Here is a 17,671-nt window from a genome sequence, read left to right as displayed (position 1 = left end):
TGGTTACACGGCTCTCATACCTTCTCCTACCAGTTGTTCCTCTGTTCAGTTTGAGGATATACTGTGTGAGTATTGTAGTGGTCTTCCTTCAGCTTATTGTTCCAGACTCCGGTAAGCCTTACAGTACCACAAGGGGAGACTTTGCACCCCTAGCAGGGGCAGGATATTTCACCATTTGTGTAGACTCTGCGCCCAAAGAAGCAACATATCGTTCCACTGGGGAAAGCTCTGCAGAAGGGACAGACAGTTATCTGGCCTCAGTTGGTGGCAATGCAGTTTTCAGCTCTTCTTGACAGGACTGACTTGCTCACAAAGCTAATAATGAATCTCTCTCTCTGGTAGTGGCTGTTGGGAGGGGGGGGGCTCTATGCATTGGCCGCACTGCTGGAGATTTTACTAGTGAGTTAATTAAGTGGCAGCTGTATAGGTTTTCGCTTGTGCACATTATTATCCAGGGCTCAGTCAATAGTCAAGCAGCCCCTGCATTCAGTTCTTCTGTATATTTTGCTAACTCGGAACCTTCCCACACTTGTCTCAATAGGCCAGAAGCCCCAGAACATTATCTGCCAAACAACCTGCCAAAAAGTGTATTTCTATAAGAAAAAAAGAAAGACAGAAATCTTATGTGTTTACTATGGGCAGAGACAGAATCCTTAGCAACTGTTGCTTGGCACAATCAGGTGAGACACAGGCAGAGCTGCATGTCCCAGATTTTATTTCAAGGAATAAATACACAAATGTACAGTACCTGCCTGTCCAGGGAGCAGAAAATAGAGGGCGAATCTGTCAGGGAAATATCTGAACCACAAACAGTTATATTCCTCCCACATCACACCCCCTGTCCCCAATCCCATTTTCATTACAATGTAACGTTTCATCAACACAATCTCATCATTATTTACTGTGACATTACAATCATCTTCCAGTAAGACACAGAGATTTTCCTGTCAGTCCCATACATTTCTCTTAGAGTAAAGCTGTGACCTCCTGCCAAACCAGCCAATCACACTGGGTGACCCACATACAATTTGCACTGACCCACTTCATCTTTGCTTTAACCCAGAAATATATGAAAATGACATCACTGCCTGTCCTGCTCTATTTATCTTCACTGTGACAAACCTGCCTTCAGCTACCATCAGGCTGTATGTGCATGCCACAATAACTACAGGCAAGTGCTCCTAATAGTAATGGTGACATAGTTTAGTAATAGTCACACTCCTCATCATAACAGTCAGATACTCCATAGCAATCACATTATAATACTTCCCATAGTAACTACACGCTAGTTATTATCTACTGTAACTGTTGAGCAGGTCCGGACTGTGATTCATAATAGGCCCTAGCATTCCAAATACACAGAGGCCCAACCAGCACCCCACCAGCCCAATAAATAGTGACTGTCTATGGGAACTTACAGCAGCCCCTCTGGCAATTGCCAGAACCCACAAATTGCCAGTACGGGCCCGCTGTTGAGATACTCTCAACAGCAACTACAAGATCCCTTATAATAATCACATGGAGATACTCTAGACAGTAAAAGTACTTTATATTATTGACAGGATGATACTCTTCATTATCAGAAGAAGGCCTCCCACAGTGACATAATATCAGATCAGGTGACTTGTACTATTTATATTGGTTAATAATATGAATACTCCTTGGTTAATAATATGATAATAAGTTAATAACACAGTGGTGCCCAGTCCTGTCAATACATGGGAATAAGCATGTACACATGGCAGCGCCCCCGTATGTCAGTGGACGGCACTACCTCAAGAAAAGAAAGATAGACAGCTCGATTATATACCAGAACAAAATCATACCAGGAATTTTGAGCTATATTCAAACCATGAATGACCATAAGATTGTTATATAAATTCAGCATCAACATTGCCTGGGCATTTCATATGGTGGTGAATTTGTTAGCCCAGGTAGGGTGCAATCTATAACCTTCTCCTGAGCCTTGTTTAAGTAGCAAAGAGCAGCAATAAAGTAGGAATGAGTAACACAGACCCAAAAGTCCTTCAATCTGGCACACAACCATGCTTCAAAAAAGGATTGATAGAGCCAACTAGTGGGACTTACCACGGATCCACCTGGCCTCAGGGTTGTGGATGGCAAATTCATTCCTAAAGAGATCTTCCAATGCAAGGAGATTGTTCGAAGAGTTTCCCGTTTCATCTGTAACAGGAGAGGATATTTAATGACTTGATTTAATGATGTTTGCTTTTTATTTTGGTATACCCCCAGTAAACATTAACTTGGCAAACCAATGGGGTCCCGTTTTGGACACAATGACGTAGACATTGACCTTAACATGGACCTTCTGGCCAGCTGCCTGCTGAAAGGTATTTAAAAAGGTATGAAAGGTATCAGAGCCATTTATCATAAAAAATCAGTACTAAATGTCAATTAATCTCCTACAGTTATGTGGTTTCTGCCCATAAATTAGTTGCGTCTGAGCAGTACAGTTGAGGTGATCAGGGGCATCCATGGAACTAGCATGGACTTTGCTAATGAAAGAGGTGCTGCATGATCACAGTTCCTGTACATTGATATACCCAATCCTAGTCCATAAGAGTCATGTGACTATGAAGCACTAGACAAGCAATAATGACATTTTTTTATCAGAGGATGCCATTTTGAATATGCAAATTAGGCGAAACGGCAAAAAATTGTCAAAATGCATTGGGCACCAACTTTTATTTTGTCGAGCGATGCATCATGTCGTGCAACAATTTTTTTCACCCATTGTAGTCTATGGGTGTCATTTTTTTGGCAAGACTCGGTTAAAAATGTCACTCATCACTTTTAACACAAATGCAATAGGAAAAGTGCAAAAGTGGTACAAATTGCCAATAAATGTACCCAGACCGAGCCCTGTCTACTACCAACCTCCAACCCAATACCTCAATCACTTAACTTGGTCATTTCTCTAGAGTTACCACTCCTTAAAGGGATACTGTCATGGGAAAAAAACATGTTTTCAAAATGCATCAGTTAATAGTGCTGCTCCAGCAGAATTTTGCACTGAAATCCATTTCTCAAAAGAGCAAACAGATTTTTTTTATATTCAATTTTGAAATCTGACATGGGGCTAGACATATTGTCAATTTCCCAGCTGCCCCAAGTCATGTGACTTGTGCTCTGATAAACTTCAATCACTCTTTACTGCTGTACTGCAAGTTAGAGTGATATCACCCTCCTCCCTTTTCCCCCCAGCAGCCAAACAAAAGAACAATAGGAAGGTAACCAGATAACAGCTCCCTAACACAAGATAACAGCTGCCTGGTAGATCTAAGAACAACACTCAATAGTAAAAACCCATGTCCCACTGAGACACATTCAGTTACATTGAGAAGGAAAAACAGCAGCCTGCAAGAAAGAATTTCTCTCCTAAAGTGCAGGTACAAGTCACATGACCAGGGGCAGCTGGGAAATTGACAAAATGTCTAGCCCCATGTCAGATTTCAAAATTGAATATAAAAAAATCTGTTTGCTCTTTTGAGAAATGGATTTCAGTGCAGAATTCTGCTGGAGTAGCACTATTAAATGATGCCTTTTGAAAAAAACATGTTTTCCGATGACAGGATCAGAAAGGGAAATTGATGGTGGGCGTTTTCTGGGCTCCTGTGAAACCATGAGTATACATGATGCTGTTAAAATCTAAAAAAGATAAATGCATTTTAATCACTTTTCTTTCAATGCTCTTAAAAAGATCAATGAATAACTATAGCTCCTATTGCCATAAATAACCCATGTATTTTGCCTCCAACATGTTGTTCATACCCTATATAGCGGCAAGTAATGCAGCCTAATGCTTAATATCTGACTACAGACTGGCCATTAGTCTGACAGAAATAAATGCTCCTTTGAGGAAATTGGCATTTCTGAGCTGATCATTAGCAACAGGCTTTTCTGTGGAGAACTAGGGGGATTTGGCAGCAACAAGGACAAGCCAAGGTGAGTTTTCAAGCCATATTCCAATATTAAAGTAAGCCAGGCCACACCATCATTAGGTTCTGATTCAAAAGAGATTAGGTCACTGAACAGAACAAGAACTGAAAGAGGGTTAATGAGGAGCAGAAATGCCCATGAGGGTGCCAGCAACTACATGGCACTTGTTAGACTGAGGAGACACTGGACCAATTCAGGGATTTGTGGGCTCTGGATATTTCAGCACATTGGAGAGAGCATTGTAGCCCTAATATAGAAAGCATACAAGGGCACAGGAAAGCAAATAGCAAAGATTGGATTAGAATAACTCACTCACTGTTTGGGAATGTGACAATAGTTCACGAGCACTTGAATGAAAGTCATTTCTAGTGCTGGATACTGAGATGCGAGTCTCCTGGGGCCAAGCACAGATGTCGGCTAAACATGTCACTGCTTTAACAGCAGCAGAAATATAGTTAAACATAGTTACATAGTTAAATTGGGTTGAAAAAAGACAAAGTCCATCAAGTTCAACCCCTCCAAATGAAAACCCAGCATCCATACACACACCCCTCCCTACTTTTAATTAAAATTCTATATACCCATACCTATATTAACTATAGAGCTTAGTATCACAATAGCCTTTGATATTATGTCTGTCCAAAAAATCATCCAAGCCATTCTTAAAGGCATTAACTGAATCAGCCATCACAACATCACCCGGCAGTGCATTCCACAACCTCACTGTCCTGACTGTGAAGAACCCTCTACGTTGCTTCAAATGAAAGTTCTTTTCTTCTAGTCTAAAGGGGTGGCCTCTGGTACGGTGATCCACTTTATGGGTAAAAAGGTCCCCTGCCATTTGTCTATAATGTCCTCTAATGTACTTGTAAAGTGTAATCATGTCCCCTCGCAAGCGCCTTTTTTCCAGAGAAAACAACCCCAACCTTGACAGTCTACCCTCATAATTTAAGTCTTCCGTCCCTCTAACCAATTTAGTTGCACGTCTCTGCACTCTCTCCAGCTCATTTATATCCCTCTTAAGGACTGGAGTCCAAAACTGAACTGCATACTCCAGATGAGGCCTTACCAGGGACCTATAAAGAGGCATAATTATGTTTTCATCCCTTGAGTTAATGCCCTTTTTTATGCAAGACAGAACTTTATTTGCTTTAGTAGCCACAGAATGACACTGCCCAGAATTAGACAACGTGTTATCTACAAAGACCCCTAGATCCTGAAAAATGTATGAGCTCTTCCCCACTTTTACCTTAAGCAGCGTATTTCTCTGTGTGCCTATTGAGTACAGGCTGGAAACAGGGGCAGCCCCAGGAGGATTCATTATCAGGACTCTAAACTGAAAGTGACTGTGCAGAGAGTAGATCTGGCTGGAAAATACATCTGTCTGCAAAAAAGCAATGTCAACACCAGAACTATCTTTAGGGCTTAATCAGAGGATGAAAAAAGTCAGGGTTGGGCAAATACCTGCAGAACACTACCTTCCTGGATGTGCCAATGGTAATGTTTGGTGGAGAAGAAATAATGGGCTGGGCTACTTCCATGGCCTGAGCCCTTGGTTTCGAGGGAACTTTAAGGATTCAGGGTACAATGACATTCCTCACAATTCAACAAACAATGAAAAACAGGGTAACTATTGGGTTCATTTCTTACCTGGAGTCAGAAGGATGACGGACATTGTGATTAGTGAGCAGACCACCAAAATGACCAGCAGAGCAATAGCGATCCCCTTCCAGTTCCTCCCTGGGAGGCTGCTGTCTCCCAACTCCTAGGAACAACAAGAAATATGAGTGTGATCTCAGAAGACAAACATAGCTATACACCAGCTGTCCCTGACGAGGGTGAGCACCCAACAAAGTTTAGTGGATTTTTTTTTATAGCAGCAACAACTTTAATCTGAGTGTGCAGCCCATATCAAAAAAGCAAGAAAATCTTTTGCATTTTTCCCCCCAACATTTTTCATAAAGAACCGTAACACCCCACAATCTCCTCTGCTAAGAATGATGGTATGTTTACTGTACAGCACAGTGGAACATTTACAGTGATGAACACACACTGAGGGATCAGACAGGACAACAAACTGATACCTGTTTGTTGTTAAACTAGACATTTTTCCATTTAAAATATTTTTCAAGGAAATCCATTTGCCCAAATGGCTCAACACAGACTAAATGCAGCCAAAGCAGAATCTTTAATGTGTTTCCCAAAGTCTCAAATCAAAGGTTCAGTCTGAGCTTGGAGATCACACGAAATCAGCTTTATGTGCCCAACATCAGATCTCAGCGGGGGTAACTGTCGCTCTCCTCCTGAATCACAAATGTCTTTAGAAAGCAGAGTAAGACCAACCAATAACAGAGCGGGCCCCACTGGCTCCTACAGCAAAACGTGTGCCAATCTCTTCCATGAGTCCCCCCCATTCCAACATTTATATCAGGGGTAATTGACCAGGCCACACCTATTCCATGCAGCCACTTTGGGCCAGTCCTTTTTTTTACATTAGCATCACTCTTACAGACTCAAATCAGCCCCACCCTTTCTAACAGCCTCCGTCCTTTTATAAAGTAAACTGAACTAAAGCAATGATAGAATACAGAGCCGTGTTAATCCAACCACCAATGAGATTTCCCCACACACGGCCCAGTCCTTCAGAGCCTCCTGGGTTTAAACACTGGAGCTGCCAAGGGTTTATTACTCTAATCACAGACTTATCCTGGCCAGTTCTCTAAGCAGCCTTACAATAGGGGCCTAATAACTCCCCATGGGTCACTCTGAATGTAACTGCTCTCCCTCCTTTATCCACCAGTAACCAGTTATCTCTGGAACTCAGAGCTTAATGAGATTTATTGTCCTCTTTTCTGTAGGTGCCACCACAGCCATTGAATGGGCCCCAGGGGGCCACCAAAGCTTACATTAAAGTCAGGCCAAGCAAAATATGATTTTAGCATTGCTATCAGAACTGGCTATTATTTGTGAGATTCTGTACAATAATCAAGGCAAACTACCCAAGTGTGAAGGTGGATATTGAGTTGCATTGCTATTGTTTCCTAATGAAAAAGATTCAGTTGAAAAGAGAGAATGTTCAAAGCTGGAAGTACAAAGGGCCGAACGAAAAGAAATGCTAAGAGCCAATCTGTGACACCAGCCTCTGGCGCATAAATCTAATAAGAGTCTGACACATCAGCACCCACTTCTTTCCTCTGGATAATTGGGAGCACTGAGGCTACAAAAGATGCACAGGGTCCACCAGTCAATCCTACAGCACAATCTGACGAACAGGAAGGTTTGTCTGACTGCAACATCCACAGCCCGATACAGAAGAACATAGGTCTATTTTTCTGTGTTTATTTCCTGTGATGCAAGGGGGTCCTTGGGGTAAATTCCCCTTTTTTCCCAAAGACAAAAACTAGCCTTGTAACCAAGTTTAAGGAATCAGAAAAGCAACAGTGCACATGGCATTGGGGGTGCACCAAGGAACACAATTATTGCAATAAATGCAGTTTTATTGCTGTTCTGGGTTTCAGTCGTGTACGGGAGGATCCACTAAGATAAAACTTCTACTGTATTTATTGCCCTTTCCCAGAATAATTATTCTGCTGTCAGGAGCAGGGCCAGAACTAAGCGTAGGCAGAAGAGGCACATGCCTAGGGCGCAAAGGTAGAGGGGCGCCAGGCACGTACCTCTTCTGACGCCTTTCCCTAGTTAGGACCACTGTGTTCAGAAGCTATGGCAGCAATTCTTGCTAGTTTGCACTCTTCTGCAGACTCGCATCCTCTGCGCATGCACTCTCACGCGTCCTTGGCACTCGCGCTTCCACGCTGCTGCGCATGCGCAGGGGGTGATGTAGTCGGCCCGGGTTGCCCGGGGCACAGAGAGACAAATTAGCAGAGAGACAAATTAGCCCAAATCACAGTTTCCTTTAAAAATCAGATAACGGGACTCGTTGGGCAATAGGCGTGTACAAAATATACAATCTGGGACTATTTTATCAACACAGAGCTAAGCGACCTCACCTTAATTGCTAAGATATGTATTAATGGGTGTGCTCTCATACAGATCCCATAATAATCTGATACTGATACAGTGTCGTTTGACATGATCTTTGTCTGCTAATGCAGAAGTGTTAATAAAGTTTTGTATTCTTTAAACAAGAGAAGCAGGGTGTCTGTGTGCTGTTTTCCCTCTGTCTAAAAGAAAGCTGCAGGCTCACGTGAGATTGAGCTACCGGTTATCCCATCTCTTTAGAATGGCAACATTAATACTGACTGTTACACTAATTTGTTACATGGGATGGCCAATTAACCACCAGGCATTCTGGGACAAAGTTCCAGTTATATGGAAAATACATTGCAAGATGGAAGAAGTAGGGCAAAGTAGTAGTTCATATACAAGTGAATAGTAAAAATAATTCACAGGCCTGGCAAAACAGTAAACCCCTCTCTACCCCAGTGGTGGCCCTGGCAAGATAATAGGGCAAGACAGATAATGTAGAGCAGGATAACAACAGCAGAGCAAGATGGAGACTCTAGGACAAAATGACTGGCAATATGGACACAACACAGTACATGATAGGGCAAGATGCAGACAAAGACAGAATGGTGACAAGCAAAGTAAGATGGAAAAGCTACACAGTTAATTTTGGTTGAAAAAGCCAAATGTTAAGTTCAACACCTACATATTCAAATGTATATACACATACATATCTAATACTAACTACAGCCCTTGAGATCACTTTTGCTCTGGATATTATGCCTATCCATGAAGCCATCCAAGCAGTTAAATATCTGATATCACAAGTTCACCTGACAGGGCACTCCACAACCTCACTGCCCCCATTCCAAACCCAACCTTTCATTCCTTTCAATCCTTCCATTCCTCTTCCAAATGCAGCTGTACATCACTAAACTCTACACAACTCATTAATATCCTTCTTAAGGACTGGAGCCCAAAACTGCACTGAACACTCCAGGTGAGGCCTTACCATGAATCTAAAAAGGGGCAAAGAGTAGGGCAGGAGAATAAGATAAAAAAAAGAGGGACAAAAAGATCTACCGTGTTTTTTGTACCACACCCCCTAATTATCATGTCCAGTTTACAAATTAAGGAGGTTATGAAAGTCTTAGGGCCGTTTTATGTGTAAACAGTTTTGCTTATGAAGGTGACATTGCCATTTAAGCTGAGTCCATTATCCCAAGAGACCTGCTTATCTTAAACAGTTACAATTGTTTCTTTGCTTAGCTTAAATTGTTATAAATGTATTGAAGTGCAGGTACTTAGTGTTCTGGGCTCTCTGCAAAAAAATTCTCTTATTTTATATAAGTTTCAGAAACGTTGTATCTTTATCTGTCGTCAGTGCAGGAGATCAAAGAGAAAATTGGCACTTTTTAATAAAAACCAAGGACAGTAGGACATTATGGTCACAGACAAGATATAGACAGCATGGCAAGACTGAGAAAAAAACTGAAAGACAGAAGGGCAGTAAGGGAGAAGTAATAGTAGAATAATATGGTAATAGATGGGCATTATTGAGACAGTGTGGCATGGCAATATAGAGAGAGTTGGACAATATGGAGGCAAGACAGAACACAATAGGTAAAGATGGAGACAGTAGAACAACTCCAAAGGATTCACTGTCACTCAAAGGCTAATGCAAGCAGGGACAAACCCGTGTGTGTTTATTTGCAGTTGTGCAACGTTGTCAGACAAATGGGTACAACCCCAAAACGTTGCACAACTGCAAAACACACAAGGATTCATCCCTGCATGCATTAGCCTTTGAGTGCCAGTGAATCCTTTGGAGTTGTCTGATTAGGAGGGTGCCGATCTCTCCATCACCGTGCACCAGGCGTTTATTTCAGAAGGCCAGGGTGTACGAGCGCTGCCTTATATCCTACAGTAGAGCAAGACAGAGAAGAAAAGGTAGGATCAATATAGTAGGGGAAGGTTGAGACATCAGGGCAAGATGGAAAAAGTAGGACAACATGGAGACAATAGTGAAAGGTGGAAGGAGATGATAGAGGCATTAGGGCAATAGGGGACAAAAGGGAAGGATATCAGTTCCTGTTGGAGTAATGCTTTCAGCAACCGCTAATAGCGCATAGCCAGTGGTAACCACTTAAAAACAGTTTGGGCGATTTGATTTGCTAAAAATTATGATGCACTGAAAAGCCCCAGACTCGCCTTGTTCAGGTTAAGGAGAATGCAGAAGCCACCAAAAATTCCTCTTTAAGTCAAAATATAACTCAGGGAGTGTTACAGCATGAGGAGCAAACTTTGTGTATACAAGGCTGACAATGAATGCTGGGAGTTGTTTTCGTAGAATAGGATTGCAGCAACATATATATATATACTGTAAATCTACTGTATGTACTGTGTGTATAGTTGAGAGTGTATTGTGCCTGTATATCATGTATTTATAAAATGCAAACATATTTCGCAGAACTGTACAATAAATGAGTATATACATTGAACATGCAGGAAAACACGAAAACCACAAATGAAAACACCATGTTCTCCTGTTTCACACCCTGCCCTCCTTTAGCCTCAACCCATCACCACAAGCCTCAGATTTCTGGCTAAATTTCAGCTACTGAATAATTCATCACCCTTTGCCCACATCTTCTTCTTATTGGACGGCGTTACATTTAGCAACTCATCTGCAGAAATCTCCCAGTGAGTGGGAAGACCTCTAGGGCAGGTGTGGGGTTTGCATATGTGCAGATCTGTCCTAATGTAAATAACAGCCACTCAGTGAAGGTATCCCTCCCAGGGAAAGTATTCCCCTCTCTCCTAATGTGGGCAACACATTCTCAGGCAAGGTACCCTGCCAAAAATGTGGATGCCACCTTCTCAGGAAAGGTACCTCCCTCACTAATGTGGACAACACCATCTCAGTATAGCTAAAAACTGCTCAAGGTCACTATAACAGAATCCCTTCTGTACAGGTATCTCCCCAAACCCACCCAACCCTGTCTTTTACAGAGTACCCCCACCCAAATCCCAGAGCTCCTAGAAAAGGACACCATTCCTGAATGCTTTGACAATCCCTAGTGCATGGAATTCTGGAACATCCATGACAACAACACACCAGGCCCAGCGGACTGATACTATTTATGGCCCCTTCAATTATTTTACTATCTTAGGTGAATTATTTATAGTACAAGATTTGGGGGGCAGAGATGAAAGAACTATAGAATACCTACAGAATTCAAGAATTGGTTTCCCTCTGGGTTATAATATTCTCTCTTTCTCTCTCTTACAATCTCCAGCCCTCAGTCTGCACTAATATGGGGTACAGTATCACTGCAGCCTGCCTTAAGGCCCCCCTGAATATGCATTAAACTGTCATGCATATGGTGCCTCATAAATATAGCAGCGCATTGTGTTCCTAGCACCAGTAGGTGGATGTGCTCAGACAGGCTGATTAATTACTATCATTTTACATTCCGAAGGCTTAATTAGAACTTATCAAATAAAAATGTGCCCTTTTTGGCAGGAGATTTATTTCCCCTTTGCCCAATGAAAGTGGCTAAGAGAATAAATTGAGAGGGGAGAAGCTTGCAGTAATCAGGTATTGTAATCTTGAGGGTCCCCCAAACATGGAAGTAAAACTTGTATCCATTCATGTGCCCCCCCTAAACTTATTTCCCATAGAACAATTCTAAATTCCAATGGAAATTAATGCTTTGTGATAAGGGGTCCCAGCACATCATTCCTACTCAACAGGAGCCAATCTCTGCCATTCCCACTCTACATATAAAGGATGGTGTATACAGTATAAAATAATAGAGAATGAACCACTCTATTCCAAAACAATTCAGACTATAACAGATAAAGAGAATGTATAACTTTCAAATCAGAGACAAATAGGGACCTTAGTTTGTAAGTTCCATTGGGGCAGGGGCATATGGGAATGTGATAATGACCTTTGATTGTAAGCTTCACGGATACAGGAGCTGATGGGAACAATCTTGAAAAGCTCTGTGCTGATGAATTCTGCACATGTACTCAATATGCAGACTGGTCGTAAGGGAGCCAAGGAATAAACCCCTGTTCTGAGCACCAGAGTGTCATTGACCCTATCTGCCTAGCCGGTTAACCCTTGCGTTTCCGACACTGCTGAGCAGAAAGCCAGGGATTAGCGGCCTAAATTGCCAATATCTCAGAAACCGCTAGACATTAAAAATGAATATCAAATGAGGTTGAGCTAAGTAAGGTTCTATTCATTATATATTTGGGGTTTTCTATGAGGTTATTTGCAATTGAAACCCTTCCAGGGGCCAGGGCTCAGTTACAACACTAATGCAAACCACAAAACCACGAAACCACACGCAAAACTGAGGCATTTAAACAACTTGCAGATACACAGGGCTAGTATCTAATATCAGGGAAGTGCAGGGTTAGTTGCTTATATTAGGGTAGTGCAGGGTTAGTATCTAATATAAGGGATGGGTAGGGTTAGTAACTAATATTAGGGAAGTGCAGGGTCAGTGACTAATATTAGGGAAGTGCAGAGTTAGTAACTAACAGGGATGTGCAGGTTTAGTAATATTAGGGAAGTACAGGGTTAGTAGCTAATATAAGGGATGGGCAGGGTTAGTAAATAATAATAGGGACGGACAGGGTTAGTAACTAATGTCAGAGTAGTGTAGGGTTAGTAAATAATATTAGGGAAGTGCAGAGTTAGTAATTAAAATTAGGGATGTGCAGGGTTAGTAACTCATATTATGAAAGTGCAGGGTTATTAGCTAATATTTAGTGTAAAGCCTTCTGAAAACAGAAAGTATTTACTTGCCTCATGCCATATACAAACACTGCCTTAAAGGGGTTGTTCACCTTTAAATGAACTTTTAGTACGATGTATAAAGTCACCAATCTGCAATTGGTTTTAATTTTTTATTATTTGTGGTTTTTGAGTTATTTAGCTTTTAATTTAGCAACTCTCCAGTTTGCAATTTCAGCAATGTGGTTGCTAGGATCCAATTTACCCTAGTAATCATGCATTCATTTGAATAGGAGACTGAAATATGAATAGGAGAGGCTAGAATAAAAAGATGAGTAACAAAGTAGCAATCATAATAAATTTGTAGCCTTACAGAGCGTTTGTTTTTTGGATGGGGTCAGGGCCCCCCCCCCCTTGAAAGCTGCAAAGAGTCAGAAGAAGAAGGTAGATAATTCAAAAATTGAAAGTCATTTGTAATTGGTCATTCTATAACATACTAAAAGTTAACTTAAAGGTAAACACCTTTAATAACCAAAATAAGGGTTAGATTTTCATATAAGGTATTATGGGCAGAGACATGCCAATCACTCTTTTATGTCCCTGTGACCAACTATACATCCAGTAAAGTGGCGTTACTAGATATTACTGGGCCCCACAGCAAATTATTTTTAAGGCCCCCAAAATGTCTAGAGGTTGACCTGTTTAACCAATATTTGTAGGAATTGTATATGAATTAGGGCATTGTGGGGACCCTATGCCTCCTGGGTTCCCTGCAGCCGCAGGGTCTGCTTCATCTATAATTGCGCCCCTTATCCAGAACCACTGGTTTTATAGCACAGACATAGCCTAATATTTTAGAGCCATGAGGCAAGCAAATACCTTCTGTTTTCAGAAGGCTTTAGGCTGGAACTACATGGTGCGGCTTGTTCCGTTCCGACACAATGAAAGGAAGCGCAGGCGTTACGTCGGGTGCGCCAAAACTAATGTTGGTAATACAAATGTCGCATCTACAAACTGATTGCATCAAATATAGGACATGACTGTGGGATGAAGACGCAACGTGCAGCTTGGGGGAGAATGGGGGATAGGCAGGAGTTTTGTCAAACTTGTGGGGCCCTGAGCTGCTGCAAAAGGGGCATAATTCTTTCCACCAAAAGGGCAGGGCGTGGATAAAGTGGGGCAGATTTAGCTGCATCATAGCTGTGACCAGGCAGGTGTATTGGATCCAACACTGCTTGATGACAACCATGTCCATAGGAAATCCATGCAGGCAAGAGGAGAACACACTCATTACCACAATGACTGTTTTACATGCACTGTGCTGAAATAGAGAGTATACATATACAACAATATCACAATTATTGTCTTTGTTTGGTAATGAAAAGGAATGAAAAAGCTCTCCCTAAAGGTTTTGGCCACCTTTACATTAATATTTAGTATGTTGAAGATTGGCCTTTTCTAGCAATTGTTCATTGGGTCTTCATTTTATATTTTCCAGTTTTTGAATTATTTGCCTTCTTTTTCTTTCAAGCATTCCAATGGGAGTCACTGACACTAGCAGCCAAATACCTATTACTTTGTGAGTCTATAATGTTACAGTTACTTTTTTATCCTTCATCCCCTCTCCTATTCATCCTCCAGTCTTTCATTCACACTGCCTGGTTTCTAGGGTAAATTGAACCACAGCAACCAGATAGCTGCTGAAATTCCAAACTGGAGTACTGCTGAACAAATACCTAAATAATTCAAAAACCTCCCTAATAAAATATATAGACCAATTGCAAATAATCTCACAGTCTGCATCGTACTACCCATATCTAGTTTATACTCCCATCAAATTCTCTGTACAACGGAGTAACATTAACTCATTTGTATCTGTCAGCCACAGTAATTAGGTTGCTGTACAATGCCCCCTGGCCAGGAACATACAGCCATCGACCAATCACAGACTCCCAAGATTCGCAGCCACCAGAGGCTTTTCCCCTCACAAAACAAAACAAAATCACTTGCACAGAATGACGAGAGGAACACAGGGAGGCCAGGGAATATGGAAAATATCTAGATAATCTGCACAACATTTTAATAGTCTCCAGAATGTTAGCTCTCTGTTCCCCAGATTATTGCCACCAACTCACCAAAACATCCACACAATCTCCTGAATTTATCATGCCAATCTATCTCAGTCCAGATGGGCATTTGTGCTCTCAACCCAAGACACCAAAGTGGCACCAAGACTACAGAGGAACACTAGAAATTCCTAGAAGAAAAGCTCAGTCAATGTGCCTGATACAAACACTGCAATAACTAGTGACTCTGCATGTGAATAATTCATGCACAAACACAAGCAAAGTTTTCTCAAATCTAGTTGCCCATAGTAACCAATCAGATGTCGGCTATCATTATTCTAACCGCACAAGGTCAGCAACAGCTAACTGCTGATTGGTTGCTATGGGTTACTTGCATTCATTATTCTAAATGCACTAGGGGAATAACTGTTAACTCCTGATTGGTTGGTTATTTCTCTCAATATTCTAATTGCAGCAGTGTACTAACTAGTAACTGTAAACTGATTACTAGTAATGCTCTCATTATTTTAAATCCATCAATCCAATAAGGGAATATACTATTGCTCTCATTATTCTAATTACCCTATATCAGTATCAGCTAACCATAGATTGGTTTCTATGGGCTCAGAGTTACCAATCAGATGTCTGCTCTTGTTATACTAAGTGGACTCAGCTAGTAACAAGTAACTATTTACCCTGGGATTCTTGCTTTGGCTATTCTACCTGCACTCGGCCAGATAACTGATGATTTGCTATAGGTAATAGTTCTCGTTATTTTAAATGCATTAAGTCATTAAAGGGGACCTGTCACCCGAGTAAATAATTCCAAATCCTATAATATGATGTTAGTCAAGCCCAATAAATTTCACTTACACTATATAAACGATTAAATCTTGTTTCTTTTAGTCTAAGAAATCACGATCACAGCAAGCAGGCAGGCGCCATTTTGTGAATACTGTAACTAAGGCAAGCTTTACATCATGCCAAATTCCTGTTTATGCTCCAGAATGGCATCTGATGGCTCATTGTGCACTGGCTACTCAAAAAGATGGCAAGGAGATAGGGGGAATGTGTGGAGTACAGGGATGTCTAGGAAGTGCAGAAATGAAAGTGAAAGTAACTGCCTGCCCCACCCACAGGCAATAAATGATTAACAGCTAAGAATTTTAAACATGTTTATAACAGGTATGGATGTTTTAAGGAAAAAAATAATAATGTGGGGTTCATCTTTTATTTGAAAAGGACTTTTATTATACAGCCTTTTAGGTCTGGGTGACAGGTCCCCATAAATAGCTAACTGTCGTTTGGTTGATATAGTTTACTTGATCTCATACTTGCAACTGCACTAGGAAAGTGGTAGCTTACCTCTAATTGGTTCCTATTGGATATTGCTCTATTACTCTAACTGCACTACCCTGATAATTCAAGATTAGTTGCCAGGGTCGGACTGGGGGGGCTGTTCAGGTAGGGTTGCCACCTAGCCGGTAAAACACCTGCCAAGGCCAGGGCCAGTATTACAAATTTAGCGGCAATGCAGTTGCTGGTAATTTGTAATACCCTTAAGAAAAAGCCCTTGGCCCGCCCCAATTCGCTCAGTACTTACCTTTTCAGGCTTCTGGCCATTGCGCGTGTTGCTCAGCCCCTTTTGCGTCACTGTGCATGACTCTGCCCCCTTTGCATCACAGACCGCAACTTTTTGTTCCCGTCCCCCCACCGGCCGGTAAAAAAATTTAGAAAAGGTGGCAACCCTATGTTCAGGGCCCCCTCCATCACCAGCACGCACACTATGTTTTACAGGCATTCCTCGCAGGAAGAAGCCAGCAAATCAAAGGATTGGGGTGCAGATCCGGATTGGCGGGGGGCCCACAAGAGGTCCTACCGGGTTTTTTCCCGGTGTCTTGATGGCCCAGTCTGACTCTGTTAGTTGCTATAGGTTACTTGATCTCTTTATTGACACTGCACTGTGAAAGTAACAGCTACCTGCAGCTTGGTTGCTATGGCCTATTTGTTCTTATTATCTGCACTTGGCCACTAAAAGCTAAGTGCTTATTGGCAGCTATAAATATATATTTCTCTAGTCGGTTCTCCTGTCAGTGCAAACGAGTGGGTTCATCTCATCTCTGGAGGCAGGACAGAAGAATAAGTCTATTGACCCTAACTCTAGCATATAAGCTCTGGCTCCACCTCCCCTTGCAAGTTTTTTGTGAAGGACAGAAACGTTTTACTCTTACTTATTTTCTTCTTCTTAGGTTTACAATTTTACCTTCAAGGATGGGGACATGCTGACATATATCTCAACATTTGGTGTTTATTCCCTCCTTGCCAGCATCTTGCAGCAAGTGGATTCACCTGAAGCAAACTGCTTGGAGCAGTTATTAATGGAATATGGAGGCATGCAGAACTGTCTCCCAACGTATGGTGTCTTTCCCTCCTTGCTAGCAGCCTGCAGCAAGTGGAATCACCAGAAGCAAGTCAGCCCTAGATGCTGCACAAAGGAACAAAAGGCATCCAGACCAGTAATTCCCTCCTTGCTTAGATCACAGCAAGTGGAATCAGTGCACAACATGCTGTTTGTAGGTCCAATACCAATCGGCAGCACTTGTACTTGGAGTAAACTGTAAGCTGAGCTACCTTTTTATTACTTTTTATGGCCAACACTTTTAGTATAACTGGATAAAGTAAGGGTAAAAAGAACTACAGTTTTTTACAGTCACTCTCCTACTTTTAAGGGGGACCATTATTGTACCTTGTTTTGTCGCCCTTATTCGCTGGAGCTTTTGGCACCATTCGCGTCACGCACGTGACTAATTATTTGACACAGCCGCATGCCATGCGTTTGACATCATGATGTCACAATCAAACGGTGCTTCACACACACTGGAGAAGTTCTGCAGAGGTACACAAAGTATTTTACACTCTACACCAAAGC

General features: G+C 41.7%; 1 protein-coding gene across 1 annotated transcript in view; it reads right to left on the bottom strand.

Moving 5' to 3' along the window:
• dpp10.S (dipeptidyl-peptidase 10 (inactive) S homeolog) overlaps positions 1 to 17,671 on the bottom strand; it is a 76,477-nt gene that overhangs the window by 43,611 nt on the left and 15,195 nt on the right. Inside the window, exons 2-3 of the mRNA XM_018238631.2 lie at positions 5,611 to 5,725; positions 2,089 to 2,184 (exon numbers count right to left, since the gene is read on the bottom strand). Coding sequence (XP_018094120.1) covers positions 2,089 to 2,184; positions 5,611 to 5,725 — 211 coding nt within the window. The remainder of the gene's footprint in view (positions 1 to 2,088; positions 2,185 to 5,610; positions 5,726 to 17,671) is intronic.

This window comes from Xenopus laevis, chromosome 9_10S (genome assembly GCF_017654675.1).
Source record: "Xenopus laevis strain J_2021 chromosome 9_10S, Xenopus_laevis_v10.1, whole genome shotgun sequence".
NCBI lineage: Eukaryota > Metazoa > Chordata > Amphibia > Anura > Pipidae > Xenopus > Xenopus laevis.
This window is presented reverse-complemented; position numbering and strand designations above follow the sequence as displayed.